This window comes from Gorilla gorilla, chromosome 23, assembly GCF_029281585.2.
Source record: "Gorilla gorilla gorilla isolate KB3781 chromosome 23, NHGRI_mGorGor1-v2.1_pri, whole genome shotgun sequence".
Classification (NCBI taxonomy): Eukaryota; Metazoa; Chordata; class Mammalia; order Primates; family Hominidae; genus Gorilla; species Gorilla gorilla.
Window position 1 is genome coordinate 40,598,316 of NC_086018.1, and position 18,834 is coordinate 40,617,149.

Below are 18,834 nucleotides of genomic sequence, written 5' to 3' on the forward strand. Positions count from 1 at the left end.
TATGTATTTTTTAGTAGAGACAGGGTTTCACCGTGTTAGCCAGGATGGTTTCCATCTCCTGACCTTGTGATCTGCCCGCCTCTGCCTCCCAAAGTGTTGAGATTACAGGCGTGAGCCACCGCACCTGGCCCATATTTCTCTTAATTACTAACCAGGAGGCTGGTCCACATACTCAGGACAGTAACCAAAACTGAGTCTTTGAGCGTCTGAAGGAAAAACAAAAGAGGTGGCTGCCACAAGGACCCACCTAGGCAGCCCACTGGCCTCCCTGTCTGACACTTGGCTGTACCACTGAGCTGAGCAGCATGGACCTCCCTGATGATCCCAGATGTTGTTTTCTTTCCTTCTCTGCATGATGTCTGACCAACACTCTAGCCTAGCAAGCTTTCCCTGCATGCAGGCTGCACCTGGTAGAGCCCACACATCAGGTGAGATGTATTCCTGCTAATGTCAACCAACAGAATCCAGACTCCAAGAGCAGCGCCAGAGCTGCTGACCACAAAGGGTTACAAAGCATGCAGAATGGCCAGCCACCAAGGTAAGAACACAGACTCCCCACTGTGGGATCACTCACATTTTCCCTATAGTGTCTCAAACACAGCACCTAGGAGCTGCAGCCCTGTACTTCACTTGCTGTGGGACCTTGAACAAATCAGAAGGCACCCCAGTGTCTCAGCGTTTATAAAACTAAGGGATTGGACTAGTTCCAGCTCTGAAAATCTTACGGCCCAAACAAAGAAATATTTCTGCATTGAAAGGCTCTATTCACGCTGGGCGCAGTGGCTTACGCCTGTAATCCCAGCACCTTGGGAGGCCGAGGCGTGCGGATCACCTGAGGTCAGGAGTTTGAGACCAGCCTGGCCAACATGGTGAAACCTCATCTCTACTAAAAATACAAAAATTAGCTGGGCGTGGCGGCAGGCGCCTGTAATCCCAGCTACTAGGGAGACTGAGGCAGGAGAATAGCTTGAACCCAGGAGACGGAGGTTGCAGTGAGCCAAGATTGCGCCATTGCACTCCAGCAGCCTGGGGGACAAGAGCGAGACGTCGTCTCAAAACAAAAAAAACAAACAAAAAAACAACAGGTTCTATTCAACACAACCTCTCCCACCTGCCTGATCAGACACGCAGTGTAAGAAAACATGAAATGCCATACCATGTGGTGGAGAAAGCCGCCTGAGGCTGCAAACTTCATCTGTTTAGTAGGAACGGAAGCTATACCATCATCATCTTCATCCAGGTCATATAAATTCTGAGAATATAAAGAAATATAAGCAAATGTGGCATCTGGGCCCTCAACAGACATCTAGAATAGGCATGGCAAGGAAATGGCTGCTGGAGAAACAAAGGGACCAAGGAGAAGTGGGCACAGGGGTGACGGTGCCTGGAAAGACTGGGGCCCAAGTCTTCACAGGCTAACTCCCTGTCAACAAGGGCCCAGTGAAAGTCCTACAACTTCCAGATACATCAGAAGTCCCTTTTTCCCAGTGGGCAGTATGTACCAAGAGTCCCTAAAATGTTTCTTTATATCCTTTGGCTTGGAAAGTCCATCCTTGTTAATATGACCTACAGAAATAAATCCAAACCCTAGAAAGAGCTTTATTTACAAAGATGTTCATAGCAGAAGGATTTCTAACAGTGAAAATGACAGGAAAATGGTTTAAATAAAACTGGAATGCCAACTATATGGATTTTGCAGTTACTAAAACATGTACAGTAAATGTGAAATGTCACAGAGAAATGCTTGAGTTACAAAGTGAAAAAAGAATGATACAAAATTGGATAAGAATATAACCATGGCTGGGCTCAGTGGCTCACGCCTGTCATCCCAGCACTTTGGGAGGCCGAGGAGGGCGGATCACGAGGTCAGGAGATCGAGATCATCCTGGCTAACATGGTGAAACCCCGTCTCTACGAAAAATACAAACAATGAGCCGGGCATGGTGGCACGCGCCTGTAGTCCCAGCTACTCAGGAGGCTGAGGCAGGAGAATGGTGTGAACCCGGGAGGCAGAGCTTGCAGTGAGCCAAGATCGCGCCACTGCACTCCAGTCTGAGTGACAGAGCGAGACTCGGTCTCAAAAAAAAAAAAAAAGAATATATAACCACAACCACAACTATGAGTTAAGTAAAAAACAGACTGGGGCTGGGCACAGCGGCTCACGCCTGTAATCCCAGCACTTTGGGAGGCCAAGGTGGGCGAATTACCTGAGGTCAGGAGTTCGAGATCAGCCTGACCAACATGGAGAAACACCGTCTCTACTAAAAATACAAAATTAGCCAGGCACGGTGACTCATGCCTGTAATCCCAGCTACTTGGGAGGCAGAGGCAGGAGGATCGATTGAACCCAGGAGTTTGAGACCAGCCTGGGCAACATGACAAGACTCCAAAAATTAGCCAGATGTGGTGGTATGCACCTGTGATCCCAGCTACTCAGGAGGCTGAGGTGGGGGGATCATTTGAGCCCAGAAACTCAAGGCTGCAGTGAGCCGTGACTGCACCACTGCACTCCAGCCTGGGGGACACAGTGAGACCCTGTATCAAAAAAAAAGAAGCATACATGTAAGGAACTACGGCAAAATTTCAACAGTGATTGGCTTTGGAGAATAGGAACTTGAGGGACTTTTTGGCAAGTTTTCTATATTAAGCACATAGAACTTTTATTTAAAAAAATTAAAAAAAAAAACGGAACTTTTTTTAGCCTCTCTGCCCCCTATGCCTCCCTTCCTCTATTAAGAAGTTTCTTCTTGGCTGGGTGTGGTGGCTCACGCCTGTAATCCCAGCACTTTGGGAGGCTGAGGCGGGGGGATCACGAGGTCAACAAATTGAGACCATCCTAGCCAACATGGTGAAACCCCATCTCTACTAAAAATACAAAAATTAGCTAGGTGTGGTGGTACGCGCCTATAGTCCCAGATACTCAGGAGGCTGAGGCAGGAGAATCACTTGAACCCGGGAGGCAGAGGCTGCAGTGAGCCGAGATTATGCCACTGCACTCCAGCCTAGCGACAGAGCGAGACTCCGTCTCAAAAAATAAAAAAAAATAAAAAATTTCTTCTTTAAACTCAAATTGCAAAAAGTTTCGCTGTAACCCTGCCTCCAATATTACCAACTGGGAACTACCAACTGAGCAAGCCTCAGTCCATCCACCCAAGTAGGCCTCATCAAAACACGTGCACACCTACATGTTCGCTATGTACACACAGATTCTCTCTCTCTCTCTCACTCACTCACTCTACCTGTTTGGCCTGGTGGTTATTGACAACATTGATTCTCATTCCGGCAGGATGGGGATGAAGTGGTGCCATGGCTTTCTGCTGTGGAACCTGGAAACACTCAGTGGTCAGAATCCACCCCACAGGGTCCACATGCATTCTCTAGAAGAAGGGGGTTACTGAACTTGATACATGGTTGGCATGCAGCTTTGGTCTTTGGTAAAAGGCACTACAGAGGGCCTTATCCTCCACAGTAGCAAGTAACAGAAGAATCATCAATCCAGACACCATGCCGGTAATGCACATGTAGGGCTTAATGGACTTGGCTCAGTAAATGTTTGCTGTGGCCGCTGCTGTTCCTATTACCAAAGCTGCTATGAAGGTTAAATGACATTGTTTCCTTTCCCTCTGGGGTGGCAGCTGTGAAGGGTGGCCAGGGCCTTGGCCTAGGGGCCAAATCCCACTGGGCCTGGGGGTGGAGTGAGGACTGTAAGGTCACAGATGTTAACAGCCTGCCACATAGCATGTGTTCAATAAATCTGTTGTCCTTTCCTCTCTCTTTCTTCCACCAGTATCTCACCTGGGAAAGTCACCAAATTTCTATGGGCCTCCTTTTTCTTTTTTTTAGAACTGAGATAATACCTTTCCTTCCTTGTATAGTTCCTTGGCTATAACGTACTTAAAGCCTCTGTAAGGAGCAAAGTGTGTATTATACCAACACTTGAGAGGACAGTATTTTTGCCCAATCATTCCTGGCACCTTGCCTCTAAATCTACCTTTGTTACTAGCTTCCTGGGAATTCATGACAAAAGCCACAACTTACCTGGATGGTTTTGGTGAGCTTCAGAGCAGGGGTCACTGTCCCGATGGGTGGGTTTATGAAGGCAGCAGGGGAACTCCTCTTCAAGCTGATCTTCTCCCGGGCATCAGCAACCTGGCGGGGCTTCTGGGGCACCGTGGTCTGCTGCTTGCGAGAGTTCAACATCTCTCTGGCATCCTGCACTTTCCCTTTGATTCGAAATCGGGCATCTTTCTGCAAAAGCTTCTCCCGGGCATCCTTGACTCCCAGTTTGAGCCGGGCATCTGAGAGGCCAATCTTCTGCCGGGCATCAAATCTCTGCTGGAAGGTGGCTGTGCGTGTTGACTGGCTGAGAAGGCCTTGCTGGATCCCAACTCGAGATCGGACACCTCCAACTCCCGGTCTGGCATTAAGCCTGTAAATATAAATTGCAATCAATATTAAGTGGATCTGGGTATGAACAGCAGTCTATGAAAGTGGAACTGTGGTAACACTGGGGACAGAGGCGGCCCTGGAGAATCAGAAAGCGGCTCCTTGCCTGTGACTGAGTAAACAATTATGCCTACATGATGACTCCTTTCCTGGTTTCATGATGGCTTTTAACTTTGCATTTTAAGCAAAATTAAGAGAGAGGGGCTGGCAAGTTTTATCGCTAGTTAAGACTGTTTTGCTTCCTAGACCACGTGTCTTGAGACACCAACATGGACAATAACTTCCCAACAATGCCAGTCAAATAAAATAAACATCCACCAAATCTAATCCCACTTATCTGAGGAGTAACTTTAGTTTCCAAGGCCCATCCCCATCCATGTTCTCACTCAGCCCTCTCAGCACCCTGAGAAGTACTTACTATGCCCACTTTACAGTGGGAGAAGCAGGTTTGGAGAGGCTCAATGATTAACAAAGAGTGTCTCTAAGGAAGGCAGACACCATCTACTGGGCTAAGACCAAGAGAGCAAACATATGGGTCTGGCTTAGAGCTAGAAGAAAACAGAAAACACAAAGACTTGGTAGGAAAGAAAGAAAAAGTTGCAATAGCAAAAATATCAAATACAGAAACCACTGAAATTGGAAATGATCGGGTACGGGGTTCACTATTTGGGTAATGGGTACACTAGAAGCCTAATCCTCACCAGTATGCAATATAATCCATGGAACAAACATGTACATGTACCCCCTGAATTTAAAATAAAATATATTTTTTTTAATTGGAAATGAATGAAACTCCATAAACAGGCCCCGGTCTCTTTCTTGGGTTCCTCTGTTGGCCTACAGTGGCTTGAAAGTGAACACAAGGCCCTCCTGAGTACAGCGCTGGAGATCCTCCCCAAGGTCTCTGGGCTTCTTCTGTCGCCTCCCACCCTCAGGCCTCTCTACAACAGGTACCCTCAATGGCCACTCATGCGGCAGACGCTCTGCCTGCGGACTCCTATGTCAACGGGTGCTCTTTGGGAAACCCTCCCGGATTTCTCCAGGCCAACTCTCCTCTGTGCCTATTATTATACCTGCTTGTTTCCTTTTTTCTCTCCCTACCCTGGGTGGGGCGGGGGGAGGAGAATGGGGTTCAGTCCTTTTGCAGGGCCCAGCACCTCCTAAGCAGCATCGAGCCCTGGCTGAGTGTCAGAAACTCCTGTGGAGCTTCTTAAATACAGAGATGTCCAGATCCCACCCTAGATACTGAATCCAAAATCTGGGGCAAGGCCTGGCCATCTGCATTTTTAACTCCATGGGTGATTCTGGAGAAGAGCCATGTTGAGGATCTCTGACCTGCTGTTAGAGGGTAAACTCTGCTGCATAAACGAGTTCCTGTACTGCCTCCCACTTCACCGCCTGGACCTCCCAGGAGGCATCTCTCATACTGGGTCAGTCACTGGCACTCTCCCACTGCTGCATTCCAGTGGCTGGAGTGAGATTGGCTGTCAGTTCCTCTGCTAATAAATACCAGAAGTGCAGCCAAAGGTGAGTCTACCTGGTACCAATAAAAGCAAACGTGGACCTTCATCTTGTTATCCCTCAAATAATGGAAAAACACCTGCTGCCTCCAATATGCCAGTACCAAACCTAAGGCAGTAATACAGACTGAACATCTGTGTCCCCCCAAAATTCCTCTGTTGAAGCCTAATCTGCAATGTGATTGGTAGGAGGTGGTGGCCTTTGGGAAGTGATTAAGTCATGAGGACAGACACTTCACAAACAGGATTAGTGCCCTTTATAAGGAAGAAGCCCCAGAAAGCTTCTTGGCCCCTTCCACCATGTCAGGACTCAGCAAAAAGACCATCTAGAACCAGGAAGCAGGCAGGCCCTCATCAGACATGGAATCTGCCAGCATCCTGATCCTGGACTTCCCAGACTCTCTGTGACAAGGAAGTTTCTTTTTTTCAGTTTTGTTTTGTTTTGTTTGAGACGGAGTCTCGCTCTGTCGTCCAGGCTGGAGTGCAGTGGCGCAATCTTGGCGCAAGCTCCGCCTCCCGGGTTCATGCCATTCTCCTGCGTCAGCCTCCCAAGTAGCTGGGACTACAGGCGCCCGCCACCACGGCCGGCTAATTTTTTGCATTTTTAGTAAAGACGGGGTTTCACCGTGTTAGCCAGGATGCTGTCGATCTCCTGACCTCGTGATCCGCCTGCCTTGGCCTCCAAAGTGCTACGATTACAGGCGTGAGCCACTGCGCCCGGCAGTTTCTGTTTTTTATAAGTTACCCAGCTTAGGGTATTTTCTAAACGGACTAAAACAGGCAGTGATGCATGCTATCATTTTTCTCTTTGGAGTGGCAAATTCAGATTTAAAGATTTTCCAGTGGGTTCTGGGTAGAAGGGTCATTTATACAATTAATCAGATAAGGCTTAAGGTTTACTTGCCCATTCCTGCCCTATTTTTTTAATGTGAGGACTCTGGGAGATGGAGGCACTAGAGAAAGCAGGGCCAAAGGAAGGGGGTGTTCAGGGGACCGGCATGCACGATTAGAAAGAAATGGTTGTATGTGGTAGATGGCATCCACCCTCCCTAGGACTGGGCTACCCTAGGCTTCGTGTTCCATGGCCTACAAAGCCATAGACAAACTGGGACTATGCTTTGGGGTGACCTCAGAAACTTGCAGCTAGGCCAGGCACAGTGACTCACACCTGTAATCCCAGCACTTTGGGAGGCCGAGGCTGATGGATCACTTGAGGTGAGGTGTTCAAGACCTGCCTGGCCAACATGGTGAAACCCCGTCCCTACTAAAAATACAAAAATTAGCCAGACGTGGTGGCACGCGCCTATAATCCCAGCTACTCGGAAGGCTGAGGCAGGAGAATCACTTGAACCCAGGAGATGGAGGTTACAGCAAGCCAAGATCACACTACTGCACTCCAGCCTGGGCGACAGAGCAAGACTCTGTTTCAAAAAAAATAAAGGACATGATCAATGAAAACTTTTGAGTATTACTCACTACAGGTTGACAATTTTTCGCACAGACTTTTTTTTTTTTTTTTTTTTTTTAAGAAAGAAGGCTGGGCACAGTGGCTCATGCCTGTAATCTCAGCACTTTGGGAGGCCAAATGGCAGGATGGCTTGAGCCCAGGAGATCGAGAACAGCACGGGCAACATAGCGAGACTCCCTGGGCATGGTGGCTCACACCTGTAATCTCAGCACTTTGGAAGGCTGAGGCAGGAGGACGGCTTGAGCCCAGGAGTTCAGGACCAGCCTGGGCAATACAGTGAGACTCCATCTCCATAAAAATGAAAGCAGAAAATTATCTGGGCATGGCAGCATGAGTCTACTCCAGAGGCTGAAGCAGGAAGACCACTTGAGCCCCAGACTGCAATGTTGCCGTGAGCCAGGATCATGATACTGTCCTCCAGGCTGGACAACAGAGCAAGACCCTGTCTCAAAAACATATTTAAAAAAATTTAAAAGGACAAAATCTCATTCTGCTGCTCAGGCTGGAGTGCAGTGATCATAGCTCACTACAGCCTTGACCTCCTGTCTCAGCCTTCTAAGTCTGGAGCCACCATGCCCAGCTTTAGACATCCTTTAAATGTTACAACCCCGTGAATCAGGTTATTGTTCACATTTTATAAATGAGGAAACTCAGAACCAAGGAGATTAACTATCCCAAGAGCTACTAAGGGGTGAGGAATGGACTTGAACTTCACTGTACCTGGTTCAAGCATCAATTAAATAAGCATGGGTCAAGAGTAAACACCAGAGCTGGAAGAGTTAAGAAAAAAACTTAAAAAAAAAATAAAAAACGCCAGGAGCAGTAGCTCATGCCTGTAATCCCAACACTTTGGGAGGCCAAGGCGGGCAGATCGCTTGAGCCCAGGTGTTCGAGACCAGCCTGGGCAACATGGCAAAACCCTGTCTCTACAAAAGATACAAAAAAATTCCCTCCCCCTCCCCCTCCCCCCTCCCCGGTCTCCCTCTGATGCCCAGCCGAGGCTGGACTGTACTGCCGCCATCTCGGCTCACTGCAACCTCCCTGCCTGATTCTCCTGCCTCAGCCTGCCAAGTGCCTGAGATTACAGGCGTGTGCCGCCACGCCTGACTGGTTTTTGTATTTTTTGGTGGAGATGGGGTTTCGCCCTGTTGGCTGGGCTGGTCTCCAGCTCCCGACCGCGAATGATCTGCCTGCCTCGGCCTCCCGAGGTGCCGGGATTGCAGACGGAGTCGCGCTCAATCAGTGCTCTATGTTGCCCAGGCTGGAATGGAATGCAGTGGAGTGATCTCGGCTCGCTACAACCTCCACCTCCCAGCCGCCTGCCTTGGCCTCCCAAAGTGTCGAGATTGCAGCCTCTGCCCGGCTGCCACCCCGTCTGGGAAGTGAGGAGCGTCTCTGCCTGGCCGCCTATCGTCTGGGATGTGAGGAGCCCCTCTGCCCGGCCACCCAGTCTGGGAAGTGAGGAGTTCCTCTTCCCAGCCGCCATCCCGTCTAGGAAGTGAGGAGCGTCTCGGCCCGGCCGCCCATCGTCTGAGATGTGGGGAGCGCCTCTGCCCCGCCGCCCTGTCTGGGATGTGAGGAGCGCCTCTGCCTGGCCACGACCCCGTCTGGGAACTGAGGAGCGTCTCTGTCCGACCGCCACCCCGTCTGGGAGGTGAGGAGCGTCTCTGCCCAGCCACCCAGTCTGGGAAGTGAGGAGCGTCTCCACCCGGCAGCCGCCCCGTTCGGGAGGTGAGGGGCGCCTCCACCCGGCCACCGCCCCGTCTGGGAGGTGGGGGGCGCCTCTGCCCAGCCACCCCGTCTGGGAAGTGAGGAGCCCCTCTGCCCCGCTGCCACCCCGTCTGGGAGGTATACCCAACAGCTCATTGAGAACGGGCCATGATGACGATGGCGGTTTTGTCGAATAGAAAAGGGGGAAATGTGGGGAAAAGAGAGATCAGATTGTTACTGTGTCTGTGTAGAAAGAAGTAGACATGGGAGACTCCATTTTGTTCTGTACTAAGAAAAATTCTTCTGCCTTGGGATGCTGGTGATCTATAACCTTACCGCCCCCCCCCAAAAAAAATTAGCTGCAAGTGATGATGCACATCTGTAGTCCCAGCTACTCAGAAGGCCAAGGCAGGAGGATCAACCAAGCCAAGGAGGTCCAGGCTGCAGTGAGCCAAGATCACGCCACTGGACTCCAGCCTGGGAGACAGAACAAGACCCTGTCTGAAAAATCAAAACAAAACAAAACAAAACAAAAAACACCACCACCAAAACAAAAAGAAACAATCTTCCTTATCATTATTGTCTGGTATTTCAGTTTCAATATGTTGTTAAACCCTTAAAAATTTATACATATATATAAAGGAAGGATGAACAGTCCGCAGGCTGAAGAAATCTTAGGACTCCGGTCATGCCCAGGGATACGGAGCACTCTCTAGCAACCAAAGGGTGAGCACAAGCAGCGAGGCGAGCGGGTGGTGCACGCACTGAGAACTCACATACCACAATGCCTGCCTGGCAGGAAGGACCACCAAGATGCTTTGTGCTGGCATTTTTATCTATTTGAACAGCCTAAAAGGCACATTTAGGGGTGGGAGTTAACGGTAGTTGAGGATGTAGTAGGAGCTCCTCACGGTGGGAGGGAGTAAGCTATTTCCCTCAATCTGATGCACTCAGTTCCCTGGTTCCACCAGTGCTTTCAACTTCTTTCGTGAACAGCTTGAGGGGGCTTCAGTGTTCAGGCTTTTTATAATCACAGCTGCTCTTCCTGCATGAAAAGACAGCTATTCATCCCAGCAGGCAGCAGTACTGGTTTCAGGCAGGCATTAGTCATCGGAAATTTTTCAAATCAACACTCCTGCCAGGGGTAGGTCTCTAAAACATAGACTCAATTATGTTACCCTCCCGCTTCTAGAACTGCTGGGGGCTCCTTAACAAAGCCCAACCCCTGGGGGGGCCTCGGCTTTGGCTCCAGCTTATGGCTGCAGCCTTACTCCCCACTGGAGTGACTACTGACATTCCCCAAACACATCCTGCACTTCTATCCTCAGTAAATGTTTGGGAGGGAGAAGGAGGAAGGTTTTGACTGAGTCTCGTAATGCCCCACCTCCATCGCACCGAAACTACAGCTCTGCAACTGCTTCCAGGGCTTCACCAGGTATTCCGCGAGGTCCTGGCAAGAGCGCTGCTGGCAGGTGAGAAGGCAAACGTTCCCTGGACCCCAAATTCTCTCCCCTATACCCCCTACGGGAACCTGGCATAGGTGTGATGACCAGGGAGGGTCTGTCTGGGCTATAGGAATATTTCACCCTCCTGGCTCTGTCGAGGGAGGGCAGGGCTACAGCCCATTCTGGACAGATGTCCAGTCCAAAGGATTCAGGCCCATGAAGTGGGGCCCTGGATTATTATAAAGCAGATTTTAACCCATGGGTTTAAAATCCTCTGGGTTATGGGAGGTAGAGGTTGCCATGAGCCAAGATCGCACCACTGCACTCCAGCCTGGGTGACAAAGCAAGACTCCGTCTTATAAAAACAAACAAACAAAAAAACTTCTGGGTTGGGGGGTGTTCGTTTAGGTGTGTGTTTAGGTCATTTTTATAGAGCGAAAACAGCTTAATTCTAACTATGACTGAGGGTCAACTCTGAATTAGGTGTTTAAGAGACACAAAGAAAAACAAGACACTAAAATACTATCCCCTGCTGGGCGAGGTGGCTCACGCCTGTAATCCCAAGCACTTTGGGAGGCTGAGATGGGCGGATCACTTGAGGTCAGGAGTTTGAGACCAGCCTGGCCAACATGGTGAAACCCCGTCTCTACTAAAAATACAAAAAATTAGCCGGGCGTAGTGGCACATGCCTGTAGTCCCAGCTACTCAGGAGGCTGAGGCAGGAGAATCGTTTGAATCCAGGAGGTGGAGGTTTCGGTGAGCTGAGATGGCGCCATTGCACTCTAGCCTGGGCAGCAAGAGCAAAACTCTGTCTCAAAAATAAATAAAATAAAATACTATCCCCTTACCCAAGAGTCTTGTGCAGATGTTTCATTTTAAAACATAATTCGTTCCCTAGAGTTATGTAATAACTCATTTCCTCCCTTTTGTGTTTAGGTCTTTATTTCCTTTATCTTATTTCAACAAGGAAACAAGCAATCAGTACCAGGACCAGAGTCCTGGGCTGAACTGCAAAGTTTACAATCCACCCTGTCCCCCAACAACCTCCCACCTCCAGCTCCAAGGACTCCCCAGATGAGGCGTCTGGCCCAGAGAGCTGCTCAACTCCAGCCTCCAGCACATTCAAGGCTGCCACACTGAACTGCTTGGAGGCAGCTGACAGAAAGCTATCCGCTGAGGGTTAAACTCATCGAACTAACAAGAGCGGACATGTCAACTGACTTAACTGGGGATGCCCTCATATCTAAAGGAAGAAACTGCTGGGCACAGTGGCTCACACCTGTAACCCCAGCACTTTGTGAGGCAGAGGCAGGAGGACTGCTTGAGTCCAGGAGTTCGAAACCAGCCTGGGCAACATGGCGAGACCTTGTCTCTACAGAAAATACAAAAATAATTAGCCAGGCATGATGGCATATGCCTGTGGTCCCAGCTACCTGGTAGGCTGAGGCAGGAAGACTGCTTAAGCCCAGGAGGCAGAGGTTGGAGTGAGCTGTGATCTTGCCACTGCACTCCAGCCTGGATGACAGAGCAAGATCCTGTCTCAAATAAATAAAGGAGAAAACCAACATGAGGGGCAGGCCAGCACTGCAACTGGTACCTAATGCTATCCTGAGGAGACTCTCTACGGATCTTTCACAACTAAAGTCATTGGAGATGTGCTGTGGTGAGGAAAGATAGCACCTCACCATGGAGGAAGGTATCACTCAAAACCACCCTCTTCTGGTTCAATCATTTCCCATTAGTCAAGGAATCTTTTAATAATTAATTGGATGCATAGGTAATAATAATGGTAATGACTTTTTTCTTTCTTTTTTAAAGAGATGAGGTCTTGCTCCGTCAACCAGACTGGCGTGCAGTGGTGCAAGCATGGCTCACTGCAGCCTTGAACTCAGGCAATCCTCCTGCCTTAGCCTCCCACACAGCTGCAGTTACAGGCATGAGCAACCACTGCATCCAGCTATGACCCTTTTCTTGACTCACAAGGTGTGAGGAACACAAAACAGAATGGCTGCTTTTGAGAACAAGCACATTCCACAAAAGTGATCCTTGGGATCACAGGAAACAAAGTGAGCAGAGTGGTGGGGAAAGAGGTTATTTACATTTCCGCAAGCTGGATCTTTGGCTATTTCTACTAAGAGGAAAAAGCTTTCTTAAACAACAAAATTCTTCCTGGAATATCCATGCAACATTAAAACCAAAGTTCCAAGTATGCAGATTCTTCTAGGCAGTATGTAAAATAGAATGTATGGCCAGGCACGGTGGCACTTTGGGAGGCTGAGACGGGTGGATCGTTTGAGGTCAGGAATTCAAGACCAGCCTGACCATCACGGTGAAACCCCACCTCTACTAAAAATACAAAAAAATTAACCAGGCGTGGTGGCGCATGCCTATGGTCCCAGCTACTTGGGAGGCTGAGGCAGGAGAATCGCTTGAACCCGGAAGCCAGAGGTTGCACTGAGCTGAGATCATGCCATTGCACTCCAGCCTGGGCAACAGAGTGAGACTCCATCTCAAAAAAAATAAAGAAATAAAATAAAAATAAACTTACTGCAGGAAATGACATCTGTTCATTGAATTTGTTCAGATCTTTCACATTATCTTAACAGGGACCACTGGATCTAGTTTTTCTCTGTTGGCTGTGCAAGTGAGATAAAAACGGAGTTTCCAGAAGATTTAACTCAAACTCAGCATGCACTCCAGGTTCTTCCATGCTAGTCTCTCTGCCTGCACTCTTTGCCCCAATCCAATCCTCACACAATGGCAAAGAAATATTTTCAAGCTAAAAATTGAATCATGTTACTCCTTTACTTTAAGAAGCCTTCAATGACAATAACGAAAGCTAACGTCTATCAAGCACTTAAGTACCCGTTGTCAGGAACTTTTCAATGCACTTTAGGTATATTAATTCACTCAGTCCTAACAATAACCTAATAAAGTAGATATTACTCATGTTTTATAGATAAGGAAAGAAAGGCAAGGAATGGTTAAGTAACTTGCAGACGGTTCTAGGGAAAGTGGGAGAAGCAGGGATTGGAAGCTTGGCGGTCTGCCTCTAGAGTCCCAGTGCTCACCTATGCTCCAGGGGCGTTGTGTGCTTCTATGCCTTTAAGGAAAGGTCCAAAATAATTACCAGCCTTTGCTGAACACTTGCCACATGGCACAAACTTTAAAACATACCTTCTGGCCCGGTGCAGTGTCTCATGCTTGTAATCCCAGGACTTTGGGAGGTCGAGTGGGGGTGGATCACCTGAGGTGAGGAGTTCGAGACCAGCCTGGCCAACATGGTGAAACCCCATCTCTACTAAAAATACAAAAATTAGACAGTCGTGGTGTCGGGCACCTGTAATCCCAGCTACCTGGGAGGCTGAGACAGGAGAATCGCTTAAACCCAAGAGGCAGAGGTTGCAGTGTGCCAAGGCTGTGCCACTGCACTCCAGCCTGGGCAACACAGTGAGACTCCCTCTCAAAAAAACAAACAAAAAAAACCCTTCTCACATTTAATCCCCCTCAACCAGGAATCACCATTACAAGTGAGGAAACTGCCTAGTTCAGAACTCCCCTGGCCAGGGAAACAGAACCCAACAGTGGCAGGTGCCAGGTGTATCCAGCTGCAAGGCCCCTGTTCCTGTGGATCCACACATACCCACCCCCCATTCCTGCAGCCCCACCTACTGCCCAAAACTCTGCACACACTAAACCCAAAAACATACAGATCAAATAGACTACAGTGCAGTCCACCTGCAGTCAGAAACTGGGGCAGTGACCTCAGAGAGAGAAGAACCTGGGGTGGATCATTCTGTCGTTTCCAAAGGAACCTACAAAATGTGGATGGACTTAGAAGTGGCCAGAGGAGCCAGCACCAGCTTCACATCAGTCACTAGATGGAGATCTGAGAGAGCTTTCACAGTCAGTAGTTGACTGTGTGCCCGTTATGAACCAGAAGCCAGGTAAGTGCTGGCTGCGAATTATGAGGTGGTGGTGGCAATTGTAGTTGATACAAGTATCCAGGATGGGGAAGGAGGTGAGGGATATATTTCAGACATCAAGAGAAAAACCTAGCCACAGGCATATGGACGGTATTAATAAACATCTGCCGAATGGCCGGGCCGGTGGCTCACGCCTGTAATCCCAGCACTTTAGGAGGCCGAGGCGGGAGGATCACCTGAGGTCAGGAGTTCAAAACCAGCCTGACCAACACAGTGAAACTTCCATCTCTACTAAAAATACAAAAATTAGCCGGGCGTGGTGGTGCACACCTGTAGTCCCTGCTACTTTGGAGGCTGAGGCAGGAGAATCGCTGGAACCGGGGAGGCGGAGGTTGCAGTGAGCCGAGATCGCACCACTGCACTCCAGCCTGGGCGACAGAGCAACACTCCGTCTCAAAAAAAACATAAAAATAAAAATAAACATCTGCTGAAAGAACAAATGTCTGAGAAAACAATATCTAACATATTTACATCCTGGCTATTTACAAAAACATTTAAACTTAATGTGTGTTGGGAAACTACTGGGCAAAGTTCTCACTTCTTTATACAGATGAACTCAGCTCACAAAGGCTTGAAATGACTAATAACATTTAAGGGTTTGGGGGAAGTTTGGGAGACATGACTGCAAATCACTTCCATGGCTCCTCAGCCAGCTCAAGCACTTTCTCCTGCCCAACCCACCAGTTTTTCAAGCCCACGTAGGAGGCCAACTCAGCCAGCAATTAAATCGCGCTCAGCCCGCCGCTCAGTTCTCCGTGGCCTCGGGCAAGTCACTCTACCACTTCCAGCCTCAAGTTCCCCATCAGTAAAAGGTGGGTAACATGAATAGCTAGCAGACAACAGTACTGTAAAAGATTAAATGAGGCATCGTGTATATGAACGGGCTCAGAAAACTTAAAACGCCGCACAAAGGGAGGCGAGTGTTAACAGGGGCCGCGTGGAGGGGGATTTGGGCTTGCGCCTCAGCTTCGGCCGTCGGAGCAAGTCACTTCCCTGCTACTAAACTTCGGTTGTCTCAACTCTAAGATGGGTGGAGACCAGGCAGCGCCGAGATCACGGAGCGGGGCCCAAATGCCAGTCCAGACAGGCGAGGAGGCTGCGCCGCCGAGACCCCAGGACCCCGGAACGCGGGGGCCCCAGGGGGCAGCCCCTCAGGTCCACGAGGCGGCACCCTGTCCCCGCCGCGGCCCCGTCGGCCTCCCAGGCCCGCCAGAGGGACTGTGCCTCGGCCAGTGGGCGGGCGGTCGGGGCCGCGGCGGGGACGGCGGGGACGGCGGCGACGGCGGCGGCCGGCCAATGAGGAGCGCGGCTGTGGTTGGGGGCGGGCGCACCCGGTCCTCCGCGTCGCTCCCGGACCGCTACCTACCCCGCCTCGAGCTCCACTAGGCCGCGGACCCTAAACCCCGAAGAAAGGAAAGGCCTCTCACCGTCCTTTCGCCGCCGCCCCGCGCTTCCTGATGAGTTCGTCCAGGGAGATGTCCGCCATCTTGCTCCGCCGAGCAAGCCGAAAGCAGTTGAGACACCCCCAGCCCGCGAGCCAGCGAGCCCGCCCCTTCGGCCGCTAGGGAGCGACGAACGACTTCCGGCGTCCGCGGACCAACTCTCGCGACAGCCAGCTCAAAACAGGCAAGAACCGGAAGGGGCGGGGACGTTCCCCGTGAGCCTTCGCGGGGCTGGCTGCTCATCTGCATACGGAAGTTGGGTACATTATGAATTATTTATTTTCCTCGACGGAAAAAAATTAAATGAAAAGCAACAAAATACATTACTAACAAGTAAGAAAAACTTCAATGGAACTGGATCATGACCTCAACAGTCAACTATGATAGTCATCATACGCCTAATGAGAATAGAATTCATTACCTAGGAAATAAAAGAAAGGGTTTCTTATGCCTTAAACTTATGAGTAAGGAAAATAACGATTCGGGGTGACGCCCGAATCCTCACTGCTAATGTGAGACGAATTTTTGAGCGGGTAAAGGTCGCCCCTGAGGTGACCCGCCTACTTTGCGGGATGCCTGGGAGTTGCGATCTGCCCGACCCCATTCACACCTAAAAAGCAGACTGAGTGCGGGGGTGGCTGTGTTTTTGTTTTTTGTTGGTAGGTGGTGAGTACGTTTTTATCTGTTTTTTCTGTTACCGACGTTGCCAGTTGCTTGGCAGTCTTGCTGCTGGCCGGGGACGCCCTGCACCTGATCACTGTCCCCAACTGTGCTTTGAGCCGGTCTAAGGTTGCCCACAGTATTGGCGTTGTGACCCACGAAACTGGCAATTTCCCTATGTGCGGCCTTACCCAGTTCTCCCAAACTTCCGGGTATAACCGCTTCTCTGTGCTTCAGAAAGATAAGTCCGGCCCCGGCCTCACACAGCAGCTCAGTTCGTGACAGCGTTTAATATGTAAAATGGAGCAAATACTTTATAGGGCGTTGGGAGAGTTAAAAAGACTAATTCATTTACGTGTTAAATACAGGGAATGGCTTTTGCATTGATATAACCCCAGCCTCCAGCATGCGCCAGGCCTGAGGTAGGTGTTCGGCACATATTTTGTCCAATCACTCTAAAAATACACTCCATGCCCTTAGAACAGGTGGGGTTATGTCCTCTTGGCCATCAGGCATCAGGAGCTCCGTGCAGAAACTGGGTAAGAGGCCAGGAGCGGTGGCTCATGTCTGTAATCTCAGCACTTCGGGAGGCTGAGGCGGGTGGATCACCTGAAGTCAGGAGGTCGAGACCAGCCTGGCCAACACGGAGAAACCCCGTCTCTACTGAAAAAAAAAAAAAAAAAAAAAAAGCCGGACGCGGTGGCGCGGCCTGAAATCCCACCTACTCAGGAGGCTGAGGCAGAAGAATAGCTTGAACTCGGGAGGCGGAGGTTGCGGTGAGCCGAGATCGCGCCATTGCACTCCAGCCTAGGAAACAGAGCAAGACTCCGTTTCAAAAAAAGGAAAGAAAAGAAAGAAAGAAAGAAACTGGGTAAGAGCGATCCTGCAATCCTCCTGCCTCAGCCTCCTGAGTGGCTGGGATTACAGGCCCGCCCCACCACGCCGGGCTCCTTCCCAGACCTCTTTTCCTCACCCATAGAACGGGACCATTAAGCCTTTCCTCCCTTCCAGGCGTGCCAGGAGGAACGCGCGAGAGGTGGGAGGAGGACAGGCTGGCCAGTGGGGTCAGCTCGGCAGTGTAGGGCAGATGCGGAGGACGATTTTATTTTTATTTTTGAGACGGTGTCTCGCTCTGTCGCCCAGGCTGGAGTGCAGTGGCACAATCTCAGCTCACTGCAGCCTCCGCCTCCCGGGTTCAAGCGATTCTCCTGTCTCAGCCACCCAAGTAGCTGGGATTACAGGCGCGCACTACCACGCCCAGCTAATTTTTGTATTTTTAGTAGAGACGGGGGTTTCACAATGTTGGCCAGGCTGGTCTCGAACTCCTGACGTCAGGTGATCCACCCGCTTCGGCCTCCCAAAGTGCTGGGATTACAAGCATGAGCCACAGCACCCGGCCTCCTTTCTTGCTCTTTTATAACTCATTTAGAGCTGTGTTGATTTTTAAAATTCTTCGCATAGGTAGGTGATACTGCCTGTGAATTCTGCAGCGTAAAGGGCCTGTTACAACTGTTATTTTAAAGGTGTTGGCCGGGCATGGTGGCTCACGCCTGTGATCCCAGCACTTTGGGAGGCTGAGGAGGGTGGGTCACCTGAGGTCAGGAGTTTCAGACCAGTCTGACCAACATGGTGAAACCCCATCTCTACTAAAAATACAAACAAATTAGCCGGTGTGGTGGTGCACGCCTGTAATCCCCAGGTATTCCGGAGACTGAGGCAATAGAATCGCTTGAACCTGGGAGGCAGAGGTTGCAGGGAGCCAAGATCGTCACTGCACTCCAGCCTGGGAGACAGAGCGAGACTCCGTCTCAAAAATAATAAATAAAGGTGTCGAGTCTGAATGGAGAATCGCTGCCCTAGAGCCCTCTCCCATTTTCTGAATGGGGAAACAGACCTGGAGAGGGTGGGAATCGGGTCCAATTGATCCCCTTTTCCCAGGTCCTGGAGGCAGCCTCTTGTGGGCTCAGGCAGGCCTGTGTTCAAATCCTGTGCCTTTCAGCCTCAGACAGGGACAGAAATGAGGATGAAACCTAACGCGTGTCCATTGCTAGCAGTCCCCCGCCACAGTGTGAAGGCCATTTTGGGTCTGAGATTCCTTTTCCTGCCCCTGTAGGTAGTGAGGTGGCCAGAGACAGAATGGAAAATGCGAAGTGAGAG

The 18,834-nt window shown here is 50.0% G+C and overlaps 1 protein-coding gene and 1 non-coding gene across 8 annotated transcripts in view; one reads left to right on the forward strand and one right to left on the reverse strand.

Moving 5' to 3' along the window:
* Nucleotides 1–16,433, reverse strand: part of POLDIP3 (DNA polymerase delta interacting protein 3) — a 31,286-nt gene extending 14,853 nt beyond the window's left edge. For 2 of the 7 annotated variants that reach the window (XM_055374777.2, XM_055374778.2), the window contains exons 1-4: nucleotides 16,003–16,181; nucleotides 4,039–4,429; nucleotides 3,240–3,377; nucleotides 1,157–1,252 (exon numbers count right to left, since the gene is read on the reverse strand). In XM_055374777.2, the coding sequence (XP_055230752.1) occupies nucleotides 1,157–1,252; nucleotides 3,240–3,377; nucleotides 4,039–4,429; nucleotides 16,003–16,061 (684 nt within the window). In that variant the 5' untranslated portion in view covers nucleotides 16,062–16,181. Of the gene's footprint in view, nucleotides 1–1,156; nucleotides 1,253–3,239; nucleotides 3,378–4,038; nucleotides 4,430–4,864; nucleotides 4,995–16,002; nucleotides 16,261–16,348 lie in introns of those variants that run through there. The other 5 variants (XM_019018239.2, XM_063704769.1, XM_055374779.1 and 2 more) reach the window with 5 other exon arrangements.
* Nucleotides 16,434–16,464: 31 nt separating this feature from the next.
* LOC115931982 (U12 minor spliceosomal RNA) lies at nucleotides 16,465–16,614 on the forward strand. Its single transcript, XR_004068374.1, has one exon. It is a non-coding gene; the product is annotated as a U12 minor spliceosomal RNA (small nuclear RNA).
* The last annotated feature ends 2,220 nt before the right edge of the window (nucleotides 16,615–18,834 follow it).